General features: G+C 46.9%; 1 protein-coding gene across 2 annotated transcripts in view; it reads right to left on the bottom strand.

The window, feature by feature from the left end:
* Positions 1-20782, bottom strand: part of SUFU (SUFU negative regulator of hedgehog signaling) — a 106134-nt gene that overhangs the window by 21625 nt on the left and 63727 nt on the right. Inside the window, exons 5-8 of one of the 2 annotated variants that reach the window (XM_074159050.1) lie at positions 18942-19027; positions 16119-16191; positions 10501-10657; positions 8866-8977 (exon numbers count right to left, since the gene is read on the bottom strand). In XM_074159050.1, the coding sequence (XP_074015151.1) occupies positions 8866-8977; positions 10501-10657; positions 16119-16191; positions 18942-19027 (428 nt within the window). The remainder of the gene's footprint in view (positions 1-8865; positions 8978-10500; positions 10658-16118; positions 16192-18941; positions 19028-20782) is intronic. The other variant, XM_074159051.1, reaches the window with a different exon arrangement.

Genomic DNA, 20782 nt, shown 5'->3' with positions numbered 1-20782 from the left:
AGCCAGTACAGCTGCTAGCACAATGGGGTTGCCGTCCTGAGGGGAAAGAGCCTCCGGATGTTAATGCAATAATAGAAATGACGACAATATTTTGGAGGCAAGGGGCAAAGCTTTCTAAGTCTTATTAAAACCAGCAAACACTGTTTGTCATTACATGCTCAAGAGAAGATGTTGACTAATGTGTAACTATCAAACGGAACTGTCATGACTTTAAGGCTGTCAATAATTATGACTTCACATTAATAAGTAACCAGCCCTTCTGTCAAAAAGGTGAAGGAGTGAAGCAAAATGGTAGTTAATACTTTGAATGACATGAAATTATTAATCCTTTCCACAAAACTTTTCCAAAACAGTCACGGTCTCTGTGTTTCTTGTTTCCCTTTAGTGGAGCTCACACAATTTCAGCTATTTAAAGTTAAGGGCAAGCCTCCAACAGCAGAAACCAAACAACCTGCTCTCCAAGCTGTATCTTTCTAAACCAGAGCCTTGTGTGGTGGGCACTTCCGGACACGCTGTGGGCTGCGGATAACACAAGGCCACCGTGCCATCACTTTCAGACTCTCGGAACACGTCTCACGACACAGGGACTCGGCAAGACCCATTAAAATTCTTCCACTGGGAATGGAAATCCATGGGCTGACCCTTCCCAAGGGTGATGGCCCAGATGAAGAGTCAGCAGGACTTCTAGGTTGCTATTAATAAAAACTTCATGTTGTAACACAGGCTGCCATCCACAGCTTGTAGTTTTCAGCCTCAGAAGAAAATGTAGAAAAAGTTTGCTTTCTAACACTAACATCTCTGGTTTTATGACTGTCCGTTACTCCTAAGCCTTTGCTTCCTCCACCCCATCACCAAATAAATCAGCAGCAAAAGCCAGTGGAGTTTTATTTGTTATGACTAAGATCTAGCTGACTATCACGTAAAATGTTGCAAACTTTGTCTATTCCAGATTTAATACTTCATCCAACCCACACACACAAAAAAAAAAATAAAAATAATAATTCATGTTTCTCAGTGTCCAGAAAAAACAAGTCTGCAAAAGCCAGGGCTGCTGCACTGGGAAAGGCAGGAGATTTAAATGGAAGCAGCATGCCGGAAATGCCCCAGTTTAAGGACTGCACATCTCCTGTTTTGTGAAACTGGAGGGGAGTTGGAGGAGATTAAAGTGCATTTCCCTCTGATTGGGAGCTTGTGGGAGGTGTAAACGTGGGCAGTTGTCAGATTAATTCTTTAGATGATTACATTCTTTTTTGTTTCTTTAAAGCTGTTTGTAGTTGGGTTTGATGTCTCCTGTTCTGGGCAAGTGTATTGCTGCAGTTACCAAGGTGACTTTAGCTGACTTTCAACTATTTTTTCCAGCTTTGGTTTCTACCAGTAGTCTGCTGCTGGGCGGAGAAGAGACAGAGGAAATGATGTTTGTTGTTTTGGTTTTTTTTTTTTTATTTTTAAATCTCGTGAATGCTGATTAACAGTCCAGGAACTTAACCAAAGCCATATCTGGGTTTTGTTTTATGCCTTTTTTTTTTTTTTTTGAGAGTGGGTGGTCAAACCATCGCAAAAGGGTCCCATGTGGCCTGCAGCTTCCCCAGACTTCTGTCAGCAGGGAGAAAGGGCCCGAGGAGACTACAAGTCCCGGCGTGCTGTGCTCCTTCGTGATGTGAGCGGCCACACGCTGGAACCTGTAGCTTCCCGGGGGCCCTCTCTTTGTATTAAAGACGAGGGTGGCTGCAACCTGCTTAATTTTATGCCAATTAGCAGGAGCCTGTGGGGATCCTGGAAAATCGCCAACGCAATCACTGCGTTGCGCAAAGTTTGGATGTCCCCTCCTTATAAGTCATGTTTATGGCAATCTCGAGCAACCCCACTGGCAGTTATTTTATGGGATTCAAGAATAACCAGGTTGATCGGATTAAGAAAGGTTTATTTATTCTTGCATTTGCGTTTTGCTTTATGATCAGAGCGCTTGATCTCATGGATCTGTCACGGAAGGAGGTCTCGGTTCCCTTCCAAGCTCTGTCGCTGACATGGAACATAATTTCGCCGCATTTTCCCGTTACCCTCCCAGGTACCAGAAGTCAGTCACAAAGGACACGCTGTTGGAAGCTGGCCACGGCAGGGGCTCTTTGAAGGAGTGGGTGCCCACTGCATCGCTAACCTGAGTTACTGTCACTGCTCCTTGCTTTCTTGGTACAAACCCCAGCACCATGAGTTACCAAAAGCAAGCTTACACAGCTGGGAGAGAAAGGTTGGACCTCTTTTTTTTAATATATTTTTATTTCCTTTCTTCCCTTCCCAACTATTCTCTCGCTATTTCAAACCTCCTCACTCCCTAATGAAGATATGGTCAAAGATCACTTAAGTGCCAGCAATCTTCCAGTGTCTTTCCCACAGTTTTCCCTGAAGGGCAAACCAGCAGTTGTGGGAAAGAGCCCTGAGCATCTTGGCATGCAGAGCTACGGGACACGTCACAGACGTGCAGAAACGGGGAGGACACGGTCACGCAGCTCCTGCTGTGGTCACAGCGAGACAAGGCTGGCTCGAGTGCTCGAGACCTGGGTGCTCATCATCCTGGTTAAACCGGCCGGTAAAGATGTTTTATGTGCATTTCCTGGCACGGAAGGGCTCTAAGGACAACGCCAGTAGCAACAATCTTCTTGCCACTCACATATCCCTTTGGAAAGCTGCACAATGACTACTGTCAGTGCTTGCAAGGGCCAGACTGTTCCAGACCTGCAGCTGAACTGGGACCCAGAGATTTAGGCTGTGCCACTGGCACCCTGCAGACCCATGGGCAAAGTCAAACAACTCCTTTTATGCTTCAGGTTCCCCGTCTGTAAAACTGAGCCATTTTTCCACGTGGGGCTGTTGCAAAGATTAAGTCAATGTTTGCAAAGCACTTTTGGATTCTTAGATGGGGAAAGCTATGCAGAAGTGCAAATTATTAGCACGGTGACCGCTCTGCACTTCAACTGACACTGGTTTTCCAGACATTTGCTTTTCTAGTTCGCAGGCTTGTCACCCAGCACTCAGGCTCACGCTGAGAGACACTCCCTAAAGGATATTGCCTCCCCCCATTCAGCATTCCTTACTCAAGCAAGACACCACTGAATGGCGTCTGGATGAGAGAGAATGCCTAAATAAGCAGGACTGGATTGGAAACTTAGTGCTTAGCGGTTGCAGAATGAGAAAGTCTAGCCAGAACTAGACAGTTTCAGAGAACGCTGAAATGCTCCCCTTTATGTAAAAGTTTGCCTCCAAGAACTGAAGACAGGAAACCAGCTACGCAGACAACAGCTCCCCTCCGCCCAAGGAAAGCAGCAATCGAAACCCAGTGCAACTGGGAGAAGCAAAGTGCAGACTCGCCTTGAAGCGAATCCTACATCTTGGCATTACCCTCAGAAACGCTGCTCAGATGGAGCTCGTTACCGTGCATTAACCCAGCGCTACTCACTGAAAGGAGAAGTCGGCAAGCCCTGTTTACGGAGTCAGGGGAACTACATGGGCAGCGGCCCTCCAGTCCTGCAAGCTACTCACGTGCTCCAAACCTGTGACAGTCTGGGGTTCCGGAGCGTCACTTCTGGAGTGACACAACTCCTCCTTCTCCCCAACAAGGGAAGGGCAACGGCCTGAGATGCTCAGGGTGCAGAGCACCAGAAGGTCACAGCCAGGACAGTCCTGCCAGCCCCACCTGCCGGAGGGTTGTTCCCTCCTCAGTTTGCCAAGAACCTGCCTTCATTTCCCTGCATAGCTGGAAACTGTTCAGGGCTGGATGGAATTAGCACACAGGCACAGAGCTACCATATGTGCAGGTTTCCCAAGACTCAACCTGTGTCCTTCTGTCTGGAAACTGAATGCAGATGGGATGGGAGGTTTCTGGGGCATCCCTTGTGGGTCCCTGGACAAATGACCGCTGTGCGTGAGGGGACCAGAAACCCCAGACAGAAATATGGGAATCGGGCATGTTGAACCACAGCACCGTATCCTCCTTGAGAAGGGGGAGAGCGATAAACAGTAGAGAGATGCTGGAAAAGCCTTGTCAAAGTAACACAACCTTTAGAGACCTTTTTCCACCACTCAAGCCTCACCTTCAGACATTGGGGATGCACGTGGGCATTACTTGAATCCTGGCACAAGGAAGTGTAGCAATTACTGATCATTTTAGCCTCAACATGTGCAGTAACGCAGCGTGGTAGCTCTAGGTTCCTACCGCACGCCTCGGCTCTCAGGAGCAGTGGAACGGTCTGAGTCAGCCAAGGGGCAGAAAAACATCACTTTCGCCAATGATGCATGATCAAGGGGACCCTGGAGGGGTGAAAAAGGTCAAGAATTCCCCTATCCCAACTCTGGCTCTCACTGCAACCGTGGCAAATTAAGTCCTCTGTCCTCATCTGTAAAGTAGAGATACTACTTACCTACCTCACAGGAGAGCACAGACCTAATTGCCAGGGACAATTAAAGACTCGGCCCCAGGACTTATTACATCAAGAAATTAAATAGCGAGTGAAGGAAAGACTCCACAAGTGTCACTGATCTTTGACATCCGGAGCTTCCAGCCCACTGAGGTGTTAACAGCAGCAGTGTTTAGTCTGACATCTGAATGTTCCTCGTTGGTAAAGAGCTTGCCGTACCCAGCAAGAGCGCATCTGCGCAGTTTGTCGGAGCAGCACCTACCAAGCTGGTGGGTCCCAAGAAATAAATCACGCGCCACTGTAAAGTACATTTGTATTCACGCACGCCTCACTTTTCCAAGCAGTAATCAAGAGTATTATGTTACCTATGGTCGAAATGATTAGTCATGTTTCCAAAGATTAATTTACATGTTCTTTTGTTTAATGCGCACAAACTGATTTAATGGCTGCTTATAAACTGAGCTAACAGTCATTTTGAGAAACAGATGTCCGATGCAGTTTTAAGCATTAAGAGTGCTTTTATTCATATCCTTAGGAGAAAAAAGGGCTACACAGTCTACAGTAATAACGCTAATGAATCAAAGTACTACAGCTGCCCAACCGGGTTTTGACAGAAACCAGCTTTTTCTCAAAGGAACTTGGTTTTTTTTAGGATTCTGGGACAGTGAGCAACTGGTAATATGCATGCTTAACGTGTAAGTGTGTGCTTTGCTGGAGCCAGAACTCTGAATCAAGCCCTATCTGCAACCAAACAATGCGAGGCTTTTGCATAAGCGCTGAAAACTCTAACTACACAAAGAGAGGGAAATCTGTATGGAATCTGGATCCTCCACATTTTATACAAATAAATATTCGGAAGTTTGAGTGTTTCTGATACCGTTTTGTGATGCTGAATGCAGAACAGGTTGTCTGCTTTAAACCCTGATAGATTATTGTGTGTGGGTGGCAGGGTTAGGATAAAAGAAAGGGAAGAAAGCTACTAGGAAAGCAGTTGGTGGCTGCAAATCTATGATAAATAAACAGCCCATTCCTCTTCTACACGAAGCCATTAGAGTCTGTGTCAGACTTCAACATCCTAATGTCAGCTGGGTGCAAATTTGATGGCCTAGGGTTCTGCAGTGCTCCCTATGGAAAGTAGATTTGGAACAATTTGCCATGCCCCAACAAAGCGTTTCTGTCAAGTTCCTGAGGAGCTTCTAACACACCAGTGATTCACAGGACCCTTGCAACCAACCATGGGTTTGATATTTTATGATCTGGTGTGTACAGTGCAGGATATAATTACACACAAGCCTGCTTCCCATCAGCCAGCACCTCGTAATCGTTAACATATTTATCCTTGTGGTGCCTCAAGAAGATGACATTGTTATTAGTCCCATTTTATAGATTCAGAACTGAAGCTCCATCGCTAAACGACTTGCCTTTGATTACACAAGATTTACAGTGAAGGACAGAAGTGAGTCCCAGCCCCACCATGCCCAAGCAAGGATCACACCAGAAGGACTAGATCTGTGTACAGGGCTGCCCTTCATCTTGGATGCTTGTAAGTGTTATGAAATGACTGTATCTGCACCGGATTTTGTGCCTTTCCTGTCTCAGCCTTCGCCCCTGCAGGTACCTGTAGGGAACATGGATGTAGATCTATTGCCACATGCAAAAGCTGAACAGCTGAGTTACATTCCTCTGCAGCAGCTGGAGACAAGTCTCCGGATCCCGCTTGCGTACTTAATAGCACGTTGAGCAACTTTACTCAAACACGTAAGACGTGCTGAGACAGTGTATTAAGAAAGGCTGAGACCTAGTAAGATCTTCCTCTTCTGCTTCATCTGTACCACACCATGCTGGAAAATACGTTGACTGATAAGTTTTAGCCACAGTAAGGGTGATCATTTTCAGTGGGGCCAATGGGACCAGCCAACGGTCCAATGGGACCAACCTTCAGGCAGGGAAGTACTACTCAAAATCTGAGCCAGGTCAGAATATGGCTCCATATAATTACTACATAGCAAAAGTAAGATTATTCCTAAAGTCTGATTTAAGTACCAGTTAGTTAGAGGTTGTGAGTAAGCACTGCTTTCCAGCACAAACCACCCCCCTCAGTACGGTCAATGCATTGAACAAGTCCCATTGTATCTGCTACGTGAATTGGAGAAGAGGAAATGGACACAAACAAAGGAAGTTCCATCTAAACACGAGGAAGAACTTCTTTCCTGTGAGGGTGGCAGAGCCCTGGAAGAGGCTGACCAGAGAGGTGGTGGAGTCTCTGTCTCTGGAGGCATTCAAAACACGCCTGGATATGTTCCTGTGCAACCTGCTCTGGGTGGACCTGCTTTTGCAGGGGAGTTGGACTAGATGATCTCCAGAGGTCCCTTCCAAGCCCATATCATTCTGTGATTCTTTGAAGAGAAGCCACTGCACAAGTAGAAAAAGACCTTTTCCAAACTCCTCTCAAAGTAGTCAGTAAGATGGAGGAAGAAAGTATTAGGACACATTGCTGTTTTAACTTGAGATCTCCTCTATCCTTCCGATAAGAGCAACGGCCGGCACGACACACAGCTGATAGCTCTTGTTCCTTAGCTGAATTGCTGTTAAAGAGAAACAGCCTAGCTATCAGTTTCCACAGTGGTAACCGTAGACCTCAGAGAAATGTATTGATCTTCTAGGAGGCAAACACTGGGAACCAGCCATTCCTACTGCTCAGGCTTCAGGTGGGGTGGGTGCACAGCTGCTACAGGTAAGAGAGATCTGCAACAAAGAGCACTGTCACGGACATGAGGCTCCAAATTTGACCTGCCTTCCTCTCTGTCTCAGGTTAAAAACCCAGGTAAATATTTGTGTGCTCCATCTTAGACCTCTGCTAACCTTTCACCACTCTGTCTTGAGCCTATCTCTGTTTATCTTACCCTGAACAACACAAAGCTTTCTTATCTACGCAACAACTGCCTCCCAGCATTCACGTTTACCATCAGCTGCCTCCCTGACCCGATGTGCACCCCAAATGTTTCTGGTCGTCCCCAACCACTGCGAACTCCGAGCTTTCACTGGGCATGCAGATTCCTGCAGGACTCCAGTATCTGTGAGAAATCCTGCTCAATACTCCTGAGCCTTGCAAGGCTGGCTGTGATTTGTGCAAATCAGATGGTATCGCTTTATTTTTTTCAGCGGGGCCAATGGGACCAGCCAACGGTCCAATGGGACCAACCTTCAGGCAGGGAAGTACTACTCAAAACCTGAGTCAGGTCAGAACCTGGCTCTATATAATTACTATATAGCAAAAGTAAGATTATTCCTAAAGCAATTGAGAATTTTTTTTTCAATAAGCACCAATATCTCCTATTAGTTATTAGTACACAGCATCAGCAATTGACATAACACTTCCCCCAAAGGATTAGGCAACTCAGAAACATTCCTACATAAGGCAGATCAGAAGTCACCCACAGAACAGAACCAGAAAGAACATCAGGGTCCTAACCAAGTATGAGGAAAAATTTCATTTTTCTCATGAAATGCTTGAATCAAGAAAGAAATAGGAATTGAAACAGGGCAGGATGCTGTCCCTCCCTGGCACTACAGGAAAGAGCTGATTTCATGATGATCTTTACTCTTGGAAGAAGAAAGAACAAATGGTCATGGGAGACTCGGAAACCAAAGGAAATACCAAGATGAAAGACTGCAGCAAAGATGCATGCTTGTCTGTATCATTTAGATGAAAACATTAAAATCAATAGGAAGACATTTAACTAGCAACTGAAATAAGCCTAAGAGGGGAAGGGAAGAAACCCGAAAAGACAGAAGTGCAGATACTGCAGATGGCTTGAAACCACAGGTAACTTCCTGTAGATTCACTGAAGTCAAAAGTTACAGATGTGGAGGGATCTACAGGCCCACCTCGTCCCGCTTAAATCACCTGTTAGTCTAGAGACTATTAGAGACCAGGGTGGTATTGGCATGTAATTACTGCCTGTACCTGCCTGCTGAAGCAAGGCAAGATCAAAGTCACTTTAAAAAAAAATAGAAATCAACATTTTAACCAAAAGGTTTGTAATTATGAGCCTGAAAACAAAATGCTCAGGCAAAAATATCAGCAAACGCTCATCTGGGCCACCTAGCTCTTTGGATACCATAGCACTGTTTGCCACAGTATATTTTATAGGGCTCAGTCCACTCTGTTTTCAAACACTACACCCTGAGGAGCAGGTCCTACGTAACAGTCAGAGCCGCTCTGCGTTAGCAAGGTTTGTCTAAAATCCCTCTAAAAATCTGCCCTCCTGAGCACTAGCCCATTAACCCAACTCGAACAACTCTTCTCCCTCTATCCTCTTGCTTTGCAAGTATTTGCTGCTAGCTTTCCTCTCCCCTTGTGAAGTCTTTTCCCACCCAGCCTTCACTTTTTTTTCCACGCTGAGCTCTTTAGGCTCCCTCCTCCCACCACCGGAGTGTGCCCGGAGAAACTTACGGTGCCCGGTCGTGGTTCAACCCGTTCTGTCTTTGTGCATTTATTGGAGGTAGAACAGGTTTGCTGTTAATCTCAAGCCCTCTCCGCAAAGTCTCCCTGATTTGCTCCGTATCTGCAAAGAGAATTTTTTTTAAAACATGATTTAGAGTCCCCAGAAACATCACAGACACATGAAGACGATAGCTTTTTTTAACGGCCCTTTTCTAGGGTGTGTTTCATCTAAACTCTTCCCTTTCAGAAAGAAATGAAGAGATGCCGAGAGTGAATTCTTAATGGCTCTTCCCGCACCTGAGGAGTTATTTCACTTTATAAAGTCAGCCTGAATTCTCTTGGTTTGGGCTGTGATGTTATGTCAGGCAAGGAGGGCTAGAACCTTTGGGCCCGAGGCCTCCTGATGAGGAAATTCTGTGTAGTTTTGTATCCTTTCATAAATGAGGTGTTTCTGCAGCTCTCACAGCCACTTCCAGCCTTCGCACTCTAAGTCACTTTTCCCATTAGGCATAACAGGAATTTGTTCCTTTACCAAACGAGCACAAGGAGGTTGCTGAGTTTTTGCAATCGGCTTTGCAAATCTGTTGATTAATTAACAATAAGATTCATGAAAGAAAGGAATTTTATGCAGGGCAAACTTTATCCTCAAGCTCATATTTGAAAGTGAACTGCAAAATGATGCAGTTCAGATGCAGTCTTTTTACATTTTCATAAAAAGTGTCATTGTCTCATTGTCTAATGGCCAAATACTTTAATAGGATGCTTTCTACCTTTCTTAGAAGTTTCCTCATCTTTTTCTGAGAAATGTGGGAATCAGGTAGAGAAAAAAATACCCAAATGATTTCAAAATCACTTGAAAGATATACAAATATCAGCACGTATACCTGTCTTGGGCTTTTCATTTGGAGAGTTGAGGGAAAATAGCATTTTTTGATCCAATGTTCAAAATATTTGCCTAGAAGCCAGGAGCCCTATATGCATTTAAATATTGGGGTTTTTTTACCATAGAATTAAAAACAAGTAAGATACCATTCCTGTGGAAACCATAGTTAATTCCAGGAAGTCTCAAGACCTCAAGTTTCACGTTACTTCACTCATTTGAAAGAGAACACGCATCATTTCAAGCATGTGCAATAGCTATGACATCTGTGCCCTGAGATGGCATCTCACTGCAAAGGGGAATTCCACAAAGTTTTATTTCTTCTTTCCAGAGTTCCGTATTTGTAAGAATCACTTGAGTTCAGCTACAGCAACATGCAGGGTCAGTCCAACTTGCCACCCAAGAAGCGACAACGTTAAAAAGGAAGCACAGTCTGGGAAAATGCAGTTGCTTCACCTTGCAGGTGTTTGCAGTCCTGGTTTCACCCAGTGCCCAGTTTAACTTTGCAGACTTAGATTAGAAATAGCCTAAAAACTGAAAGAAACATTTAGACAAAACAATGCAAAGATCTCTTTTCTGCTCTCCTGCCTTCCTCAAAGAGGCCAAACCAAAATTCATTTTGCTCCCCGGAGAAATACTAAGTTTTCCAGTAAATGCGGTGCTTGTCATGAACCCCAACGTGCTGCTTGATTCATCCCACTGCCCAGACCCATCAGAAAGGAAGCCAAAAGGCCACGACACTGACTCAGCCCAGGACCTCTTACCTTTCCCGGAGAGCCGCCGTGGCTGGGTCCCAATGCAAATGCTCCTGCTGTCTTCATCATCCTCTGGGGGCCGGCTGAGATCATCCCAGGCACATTTGGCACTCACTCCGCTCAGGTTTGAGCCATCAGTCTCAATCCCTTTGTCGACTCTCTCCTGCTTGAAAAGATCCAAAACACCAAGACTTTTTTGGGTGTGGCTTGGACCTGAGCTGGAACCCACCCTGGCTCAACTCAACCTTCACCAGCTCCTGCATATCCCCCATTCATGGCCAGTTTCCACTCTCCATCCCCGTGCTTTGATGTATCAGCTAAGGGTGATTGCACGTTGAGCCAAAGGGGTGGGTGTCAGGAGGATGGGGCCAGTCTTTTTTCAGTGGTGCCCAGGGACAGCACAAGATGGAACGGGCACAAACTGGAACGTGAGAAGTTCCACCTAAACATGAGGAGGAACTTCTTTCCTGTGAGGGTGGCAGAGCCCTGGAAGAGGCTGCCCAGAGAGGTGGTGGAATCTCTGTGTGGAGACATTCAAACCCCGCCTGGGCACGTTCCTGTGGGACCTGCTCTGGGTGGCCCTGCTTTGGCAGGGGGTTTGGACTAGATGATCTCCAGAGATCCCTTCCAACCCCGTATCATTGTGTGATTCTCCATAGCAGGTTGGTCTGAACTCCCTTCCCCACTGCTTCACCATGTGGCCCCGGTGGGCACGAAGCAAGGAAAGACAGAGGTGGAAAACAACGGCCTGGGGTATGCAGGGTTGCTTCTTCCAGCGTTAGCTCCAGTTTATACCAACTCAGAGGATTTATGACATTACATTATACACTCCTGTACGAAGCACAGCTTGGCAGTCTACCTATTGTACATCAATGATAACAAATCCCTGAATAACTAAACTTAACTTCACTTTCCAATCTTACCAAGGAGTCCCACAATGAAAACAGCTCACAGAGACTCGTCATTAACAAGAGTTCATAATTTGCTAACTGCCCCGACAAGCACTGCTTTTCAGTGTGCTGGAATGCTCAGTAAAGAACAAACGTGCAGAGAGACATAGGTCTGTGCACAATGTCAAAGCTTTTGCATCACTTTATCGGCAAAATACACAAACTCCCTCCCCTGCAAGTTTACTGTGTTTACTGTGTCCAGCTCTGGAGTCCTCAACAAAAGAAGGACATGGACCTGTTGGAATGGGTCCAGCAGAGGGCCACAAAAATGATCCAAGGGCTGGAGCACCTCTGCTGTGAAGACAGGCTGAGAGAGCTGGGGGTGTTCAGCCTGGAGAAGAGAAGGCTCCGGGGAGACCTTATAACGGCCTTCCAGTACCTGAAGGGGCTACAGGAGAGATGGGGAGGGACTCTTTGGCAGGGAGTGGAGCCATAGGACAAGGGGTAATGGTTTTAAATTGAAAGAGGGGAGATTTAGATCAGATACTAGAAAGAAATTTTTTGCTGTGAGGGTGGTGAGAGCCTGGAACAGGTTGCCCAGAGAAGCTGTGGCTGCCCCATCCCTGGAGGGGTTCAAGGCCAGGCTGGATGGGGCTTTGAGCAACGTGGTCTGGTGGGAGGTGTCCCTGCCCAGGGCAGGGGGGTTGGCACTCAGTGATCTTTAAGGTCCCTTCCAACTCTGACCATTCTATGCTTCTATGATCCTAAGTTGGACTTTCCAAGCATGTAACCACTGTTTGGGCTTAGGAAGGTGTCTCACACGAGCCACAAGCAGCTGGATACTCTCAGACACCTTGCATCTTCTCAAGGACACGTGCATCTCTTGCCTGCAAGACTGCCCTACGCGACGGCCGAAACTTCCACAGGACACCTACCTGCTTGGGGAACCGGCATTACTCTGAATTTCCACCTACGTCCCACAAGGGGGTAATGTTGAGCTGAACAAACTCAGGGCAGAGCTACACTGGGAAAGGGCTGCTCTTACTGCTGCCACCGAATCAACCGGGTCCGTTTTCCCCTCTTCCCCAGGGGTGTCACTTCTGGTACCGCTCAGCGGCACTGCCAAGATCTCCATCTCTCTGCACACATCTGGGTCACCTCCAAACAGGCAGTACGTCCCACCGCTTGCGGGACAAGAAACTTTGAAAATTTGAGGAAGAAGCAGAGCTGTGTTACGCACAACGGGAGTGGATCTCTCTGCTCGTTGTTACTACCCTCCAGTCTGACCTTGCCACGGGAGTCAAGAGACCGTGGGAGCATCCAGCACTTTGCAAAATCTCTTTCCTAAGCAGCAGCTTCCAGCCTAAAACCCAGATAAATTCCCCCCCTTGCCCAGCTGTGCATGATGTGCCCTAGGAAGGGCATCCCCTGTTCTTGTGGCCGTTCAGGAGAGGATTTGAGCAGCTCACAGATAAGCACAAGCGCTCAGGGTGCGGTTCCACGGCAGTTGAAGCTGATGTAATCCGCAGTGGCTGCAGTCCCTCCCTCCTCCATGTGCTCCTACCCCTTCCCTTGAGCCAACTCCTTTTTTATTTTTCAGCTGGATCACCTCCCTGAACTGGCTCTTTGGCCCAAGAGCGGTGGCAGAAGCCTGTGGCTGGTGGCAGGACCAGAGCAGTCCTAACTTCAATCTAAGTATTCAAGAGACTGCTTTCCTTCTGCCCCTCTCCCTGAAAGACTACTCCTTGTTGGGATCTTCCTCTGGCGTGAAGGGAAACTGGCTTCTATGAAAACGTAATGGGAAAATCTGAGAAATAATAAATCTGCTGGGATTTTCTTTTGTTATATTCCTAAACATAAAATTAGTCGTTTCACCCAGAAATAGAAGCTGTGGAAAAAGAAATAAAAATACATCCGATCCTACATATGCAAACGATGCTCTAAGTGAGATTTAGCACGTGGCTCCTTCGGGAGCCCTCCGCGACGCTCCGCGAGGACCCGAATCAGCTGGCACAGGGAGGTTTAACTTGTCAGCACAGTCATTTTTCATTCCAGTGGTTGGGGAAGCATGGGAGAGCCATCAAGCTTGCCCTTAAGCAGGAAGCTGAAGAGCCCAGAGGGTCCCAAGGACTCCTTCAGGCAGAGGCTCTGGTGGGACGTGCCTCTCCATCCCTGCAGCCAGGGCCCCCCCACCTCACAGACACAGCTGGGGCCTCCGGACGCTGCACAGAGCCTTGGGGAGGGGGAAAGGGACTCGCCATCTGCATCTCAGCTGGTCTACAGATTGGGGGGAAGAAGTGCTGCTGCTCTGTTGGCATCCCTTGGAGATCAAGGGGGGCTGATGGAAACGAGCTGGCCTAAGGCAGCCTAATTTGCATGCTTGTTTTATAACGTTTGCAAGTATTGATGTTGAAGGGGAGGGAAAACAAAAAAAAAACCACCACCCTAATCAGTTCAGACTCTCAGCTGGGGCAATGCACAGCTTTACCCCATCTTTAGCCAGCAAAGATGTGCCTGGGCCGAGGGGCTGTTCTTCCTCCCTTGAAAGGGCAGCCTGAGCAGGAGGTTGGAGGAGCCCAGGGCAAAGGAGGTTCAGCTTTTTCCTTCCTCAAAGAAAGGATGTTTCTGTCCCATTTTCCTCTCAGCATGTGGGAGGGACGCTCTGAGGCTCTTCTAAGTCATTGATCCCTTTCTAAACGAGCCAGAGCACTGCAGCGTGACCCGCAGAGCGGCAACCGCAACTCAGGAAATTCGAATCAGCTTTATTCTCTTCGGAGATATCTGCTAAAACAGGAGCGAGGCACTGAGAGTCAGCGGCAGAGCTGGGGAGCGACAGGGATTGTTTGACAGCGCTGCCAGGGAAATCTGAATGGCCTACAGGGAAGCCTGGCTGCACAGAAAACAGCCAGCGTTGCCACAGCGTTAATTGCCGACATCCTGGGATGACATCTTAGTTGGGATCCATTCTCGGCAACTTCGAACAGAAAGTACAGCTGCTGCTGCCAGGGCTGGGTTTAGGCCTCAACCAATTCCCACAAGAGACAATGCAGCCTCCGAACAAGCTCTGCCCGCTTCCCAGGCAGGCAACGTGCTCCCCTGCTCCCCGGAAAGTTGTCCGTTTTTCTCTGCCTGCTCCCTTCCCTCTCTTGTCTTTCCGGTGCTGCCTTTCAGCTCTCACCGCCAGCGAGAAAACGCCAAGCGATTCAGGCTTTACCCTCTCCCCGCTAATTAGAGCGGGAGGCGCAGGACGTGGTTGAAGCCAGCCTTGCTTTCCACGCTCAGCAAAGGCTCTTCGCGGGAGGTTTTGCCCTGTGAATGCCCAGGGGCTGCGGCAGCAGAGCAGGAAGGAGGTACACACACACACACACACACACACACACTCCTGCAAGGGCAAGAGAGAACAGAAACAGGAATGTCTTCAACGCGAGGAAGTCCGGAAAGACCACAGACATAGCAGCTCTCGGTGGTAGGACACGCTGGTGAGGCAGAGGTACTCTTTCTTTGCCTTAACTTGCCTTGGCTGACTCAGATTCCAGTAAGCTGAGCTGCTTTTCATTTACAGTAAATTGAAGAAAACCCTGTTATCGTTAGGAATCACCAGTGTGCAGAGAACAGACAAACACCCTCCAGGAGGGGAGAGGGCAAAATTTTGAAGAGCCTCAAAACTTTATAGGTCTTGCAGTTGTATTAGCTCCCACACTGTGGGACGTTTGTGGAACAGGGTTTTTTTTTCATCTCTCTCAGACCGGGGTTATTTTAGATGAACAAATCCTTAAAAACAGTAAAAGTAGAATTTGGTTTTCTTCTTAAGCTTTCAAAATAAAAGATGCTGTGAGGCAACTGAGGGTAATCAGATGCAGACACGCAGACCATACGCAAATGCAATAGCTTGTACAAAACGTGCACATAAGCACGTGCCCGACCAGGCTGAGCCCTAAGTTCTCTGTTAAAGGCAAATACTCAGTGATTCACTGACACAAGGTCAACACCACACTGGATTTGCCTGGGACCCGTGTACTCCAGTACCATAACTCCGCTGAAGGGATGCAGAACTGTCTCCCCAAACACATGGGTCAGCAGTAGCCCGTGGGATGGTAATCCCTCCACAGAGGTCCTATTCTGCTCTTTAAACTTCAGAAATTAACTTTAACTCTGAAGAAGAAGGTTTAATGTATCTTCCTGCATGGATTATTAATAACTGCATGAGATACTTTTGGCTTCCCATTATTTCTCAGACCACACTGACTATTTGGCCTCAAGTGACATCCTACAGGAATGAGCTACACTGTCAAATGTGCTGTGAAAAAAATATTCCTTAGTTGGTTTTGAGTTTTCTGCATATCTCCTTATGCTTGCATATAAAATAAAGGAGGAATTTCCTGATCTATCGTCTCTAAATCTCATATTGTTCTATGTTTTTTATCTTCTTCGATTTTCCTCCTTTCTAAAACACGCAGTCCAAATTTTACCGATTTGTCTCATATATGAGATGCTGTTTTTCTTGTCTCCCTTCTCTAAATTTCTTCCCAGAGCTGCCATCCACCTGGGGCTGGACGTGTGCACTCTTGAACCACCTCTGAAAGGGCAAAGGGAGTCTCGAAGACTTTTCTGGCATTATTGCAAACATTGAGAAGATCCCAGCATCTTTACAGAAAATAATAGAACCCTTTTGTACCATTAAACCAATTCTCCCTGGCTACTACAAAAGACATGACATTTTATTAACTAAAGACATACTTGCAGATGTGGATCAATCTCAAATATTGTCTCTCCTCTTCGCATATCTGTGATCAACCAGGGGCCTCCAGCTCTACAAAGAAAGAAAGAAAGGTAATGAAACAAACAGGCTCTTTAGCTAGTACTCCCCAGGAGAGTCCTCAGAATCGACCTGTGCAGGAAGGAAGCACAAGACAGAGTTTAAAACAAGCCTAGAAGCCGCTTTATGTTTTGTATACATCCTGTAGCATGCATTTGTCCTTTACATTTCCCAAATACATAATGAAAGCCCTCCATGACCTAGCTGTTCATGGAATCATGGAACTGAGTTGGAAGGGACCTCTAGAGATCCTCTAGTCCAACTCCCCTGCTGAAGCAGGGTTGCCCAGAGCACATCACTCAGGGCTGCATCCAGGCGGGGCTTGAAGATCCCCAGAGAAGGGGACTCCACACCCTCCCTGGGCAGCCTGTTCCAGGGCTCTGGCACCCTCACCAGAAAGAAGTTTTTCCTCCTATTTGAATGGAACTTCCCATGTTCCAGCTTGTGCCTGTTGCCCCTCATCCTGTCACCGGGAACCACTGAAAAGAGTCTGGCTCCATCCTCCTTCAACCCACCCTTTAGAGACTTGGAAGCATTAATAAGGTCTCCCCTCAGCCTTCTCTTCTCCAGGCTAAAGAGTCCCAGCTCTCTCAGCCTTTCCTCATCAGGGAGATGCTCCAATCCCTCCATCATCTTTGTTGCCCTATGCTGGACTCTCTCCAGTAGTTCCCTGTCTCTCTTGAACTGGGGAGCCCAGAACTGGACGCAGTATTCCAGTTGTGGCCTCACCAGTGCAGAGTAGAGGAGGAGAATGACCTCCCTCGACTTACTGGCCACACTCTTCCCTACGCAGCCCAGGATTCCATTGGCCCTTTTGGTAACAAGGGCACGTTGCTGGCTCATGGATAGCTGACTATCTACTGTCTGTCTGTTATCTGCCTGGTGCCTGGCTCCATCCAGTCTTGCAGAGCAGTCAGGACTGACACAGTCTATCTATCCCTGCTGTGGACCCACTTACTCATACAGGACTGAATTGGGTTTTAACCTTAACAGGTTTGGGACTGGGAAGTCCAGTCCTAGGTCTAAGAAAGATGAGCAAGGCATGGGGTCACGATTTATACTTCTATTACATATCTAAAGATGCAGCAGGATCCCAATGAGACTGTACTTTTTGCTGAGATCGGCAGTCACGTTCAGTACCGTAAAAAGCTGCTGATAAATATCCTCACAGCAGCCGTTTTGCCCAGTTGGTACTTAATGGCCGAGGTGGTTCAGGGAAATCTTTGTTTTCATTAGCAATAAAAGTCGGAAGGGTCAAGATGTTTCCCCAGAAAGGTGACAGAAAACAGATTACTGGGAAGATGAACTACTCAGAGACTTTACTTCGGGTCACAGTGCAGGCAGACTGCAGCACTCAGAGTTAGATGGTGCTTTTCATTTGAAGTAAAAACTGAAGTATTTTGGAATTGCCATAAAAATTTTCATTTTTTTCATGAGATACTTTGTTACCGCAGTCAAAAGCCCCCTCCTCTGGCCTTGTCTGTGTTACAGTCTCCTAAAGCACTTGAAGTGGGAGCAATAAAAGTTAATATTTTATAGATTTTTTCAGATGCATCAATAGCCACTCTTTTTTTTCACATCACTTTGGAAGCTGTTAATTATTAACTGCAGAGGTGTGACCTGCTTCAGTTCCTCACTGGGATGCAAGAGACTTTTACCCTGGCTCCACATCAGCGGCTTAGTAGTTAGTTTGTGGCTTTGCCTTCGAATCGTGCACATTTGGGTTTCATTTTATCCTTGGAAAGGTGCTTGTACCACAGCACAAAGGCCAAAAACCAATATCAGAACACAGTGAGGAGAGGGGTGCTATATCTGTATTGACTTAGAGGAGCCAAGGGAGCTGCAGGCAGTGTTTATTGTCTTGGGGTCCCAGAAACAAAGCTTGCAGCTGGACAAATTCACTCTACTCTAGGGCACTCGCATGAATTGTCTGCACTCGTGCCTAAAAGGGAAAAGTTCAAGTTTAAGAAGTCCAGCAGCAAAGGCTTTTCCAAATAGTCAATCAATTAAAGGCCATTGTGACACTAGGCAGTGCACTACTGTGCCCAGGAACACATACTCAGAACCATTTTGTTTAAAAAATAATAATAATCTTTTGAGCTGCAATCACACAGCGATAACTTCCACTAAAAGAAAAATATTTAAACAAAACACCTGCAAGTCAAAAATGTTTAGCTGCATCCTGGCAGCAAATAAAGCATCAACATATCATTTAACATTTAAAACCCATCTCCTCCCTAACCCAATGACATCTTTGTTTTGCCACGGGAGAAATAACAACCAACTTCACTTGCATGAACACTCCTCCTCCTACTGCAAACTGGCCCAACAAAAGTGGGGCCAATTTGAGAGTGACTTTCTCACTTTCAGAGAGTACCCATGCTTTGCTTGGCACTGGAAGTCAGACCCTCTCCTTCCTTTCTTTCGAACTACAGAGGTCAGCAGTAACAGTTACCCCAGCTCTCTCAGGAAGAACCAAGGAGAAAACGCTGCAGGCATAAGAGGAAGGAAATTAAGCTTTCAAGACCTCATTCTGTTTCACCCTGAACATGTGGACTTCCACATGCATTAATTTGCCATCTAAGTGTCTGCGCGTGAGAACAGATTTGCAACGAATTCCCATCTCTCGCTACAGCACAGGATTAAATAAATTCCATCAACAAGTTAAAGACTGTTAATAAAAATAAACAGCTGAATTGTTCTCTGCGGGAATGCTCCCCTATATGGGCTATATGAGCACTTACACCGGGACAGTCCGAAGCAGTTCCAAGATCCCTTGCCCATTCCACTGCTGAGCCGCATGCAGTTCCTCAGTGCAAACCCCAACAATCTGGAATAAATGAAAACAGAGATACTGAACTGGATGGGAACCATGCAAGAACCGTAGAGAAAATGTACCACGTGGTGGTGGATCAAACAGCGCAGATACAGAGAAGCACCGTGTCTTTAAACTAATTAGATAAGTGAGGACAAATGGAGCCTGAGACAACAGAGGGATTCTGCGATTCCTGTTTGTCCTGGTTTGAAGTAAAACCGAACCAATTTTCTGTTCTGTAACTTTACATCCTGGCTAGGCCTCCTCTAACGCTCTGAAATTAACGGCATATTGTGGAGAAAACTGCTCGTTCTCAGAATGATCAGCCCAATGTTTGTGCTCCGTGCCAAGGGATGGTGTGCAGGGAGGCCCTTGCTTATACTTATTCCTATAACAACCAAGGGCAGCCCATTTCGTTATTTGCCCCCTTAGAGGGTCGGAAACAGAAAAAACGTAGAGGGGTCACATCGGTGGGGAGGAGTGGACAGGAGAGGTGACCCAAACCTGACCAACTGGGGTATTCCATCCCATCTGCCCCATGCTCAGTGTAAAAGCTGAGGGATCAAAGGGTCAGCCCCTTCCTGCGATGGCTGACGTCCGGAGAGGACTCTGTCTGTTCATCTGCCTTTGATCCCGATCCGTGTGTTCCTGACTCCAGAGCTGGAATCCAGTTCCCATCCGTTGCTGAGTCCAGTCTGGGACTTCCCCAGTGCCTGCCGGTGACGTGACTGTCATCCTGGGAGCTCGATACGGTTTTGTATATATTGTATCTATTTCATTATTTTCATCTTTATTTTTATTTTAATATTAATACTTCATTAAAGTAGTTTAGTTCATTCTAAACTTCTGAATCTCTTTACCTCTTTCTCCTCCTCTCTCCTCTTTTGGGGGGGGAAAAGGGGGGTGAAGGGCCATCTGTCGGTCTGGTTTTGGTAAATTCGGCCGAAACCACGACACTGGTGCCCTCTTCCTACGCTTACCACGTGAAGTACCCTGGTCACCTAACATTTAACCTAGCATGTTGTGTGTGAACTTAACTACAAGGAGGGCCTGGTGACAAATCAGGGTTTGCCAAAGATCCACTAGTCTGTTCTCACTTTTCAATCTAGTCCACACAAGACGGGACAGGTTAGGGTCTGAGCAAAACACTGCTCTGTCAGCCAATTGCTAGGGGCAAACGCAGTACCGCACCAGCATCTTAAACCAGGCACGGGACTTGCCTGCCACAAGGGAGTGCTTTGGAACTCATAAATCCTTGACCAACTCAGTTTGATGACTGGTTACATCTTACCCGGCACCATAAAGTGAAGCTGCTTACACATCGCAGAATCCGCTCGTCACAATCGCAGACTTGTGCCTTCCTCTATAAGGCAGGATGTGTTTGCTTTTCAGGATGGGAGCTGCCACGCTGAGCAATACCAGATGTCTCTCCCACAGCAGCTGAGATCAGCCGCTTCAAACGAAGGGGTGAAACACCCTTCAGCTGATAGAGGAGGGCGGTTTCTTCCTGATCCGTCAACCGCCGGCTTGCGCCTTTGAGCACAATGATTCACTCTTGGGGATGAAAGATTCTTTTAGCCACGGCCGCCTATTTTCTTCCTCAATACTCTAAAAGCCTTTTCCAACGACACTGAATTCTTGGTCAAAATCTACCCATCTGATGTTTTATCAGAAAAGAGGAAAACTGCAAACTGAGTTCTGAAGAGCAGCAAAGGCCTGATGTGCCTTTGCCGCAAGCGCGTATGGGCACCCATAGGGATCTGCGTGGAA

Source organism: Numenius arquata, chromosome 15 (genome assembly GCF_964106895.1).
Source record: "Numenius arquata chromosome 15, bNumArq3.hap1.1, whole genome shotgun sequence".
NCBI lineage: Eukaryota > Metazoa > Chordata > Aves > Charadriiformes > Scolopacidae > Numenius > Numenius arquata.
The sequence above is the reverse complement of the archived record's forward strand: the minus strand, read 5'-3'. Positions and strand labels throughout refer to the sequence as shown.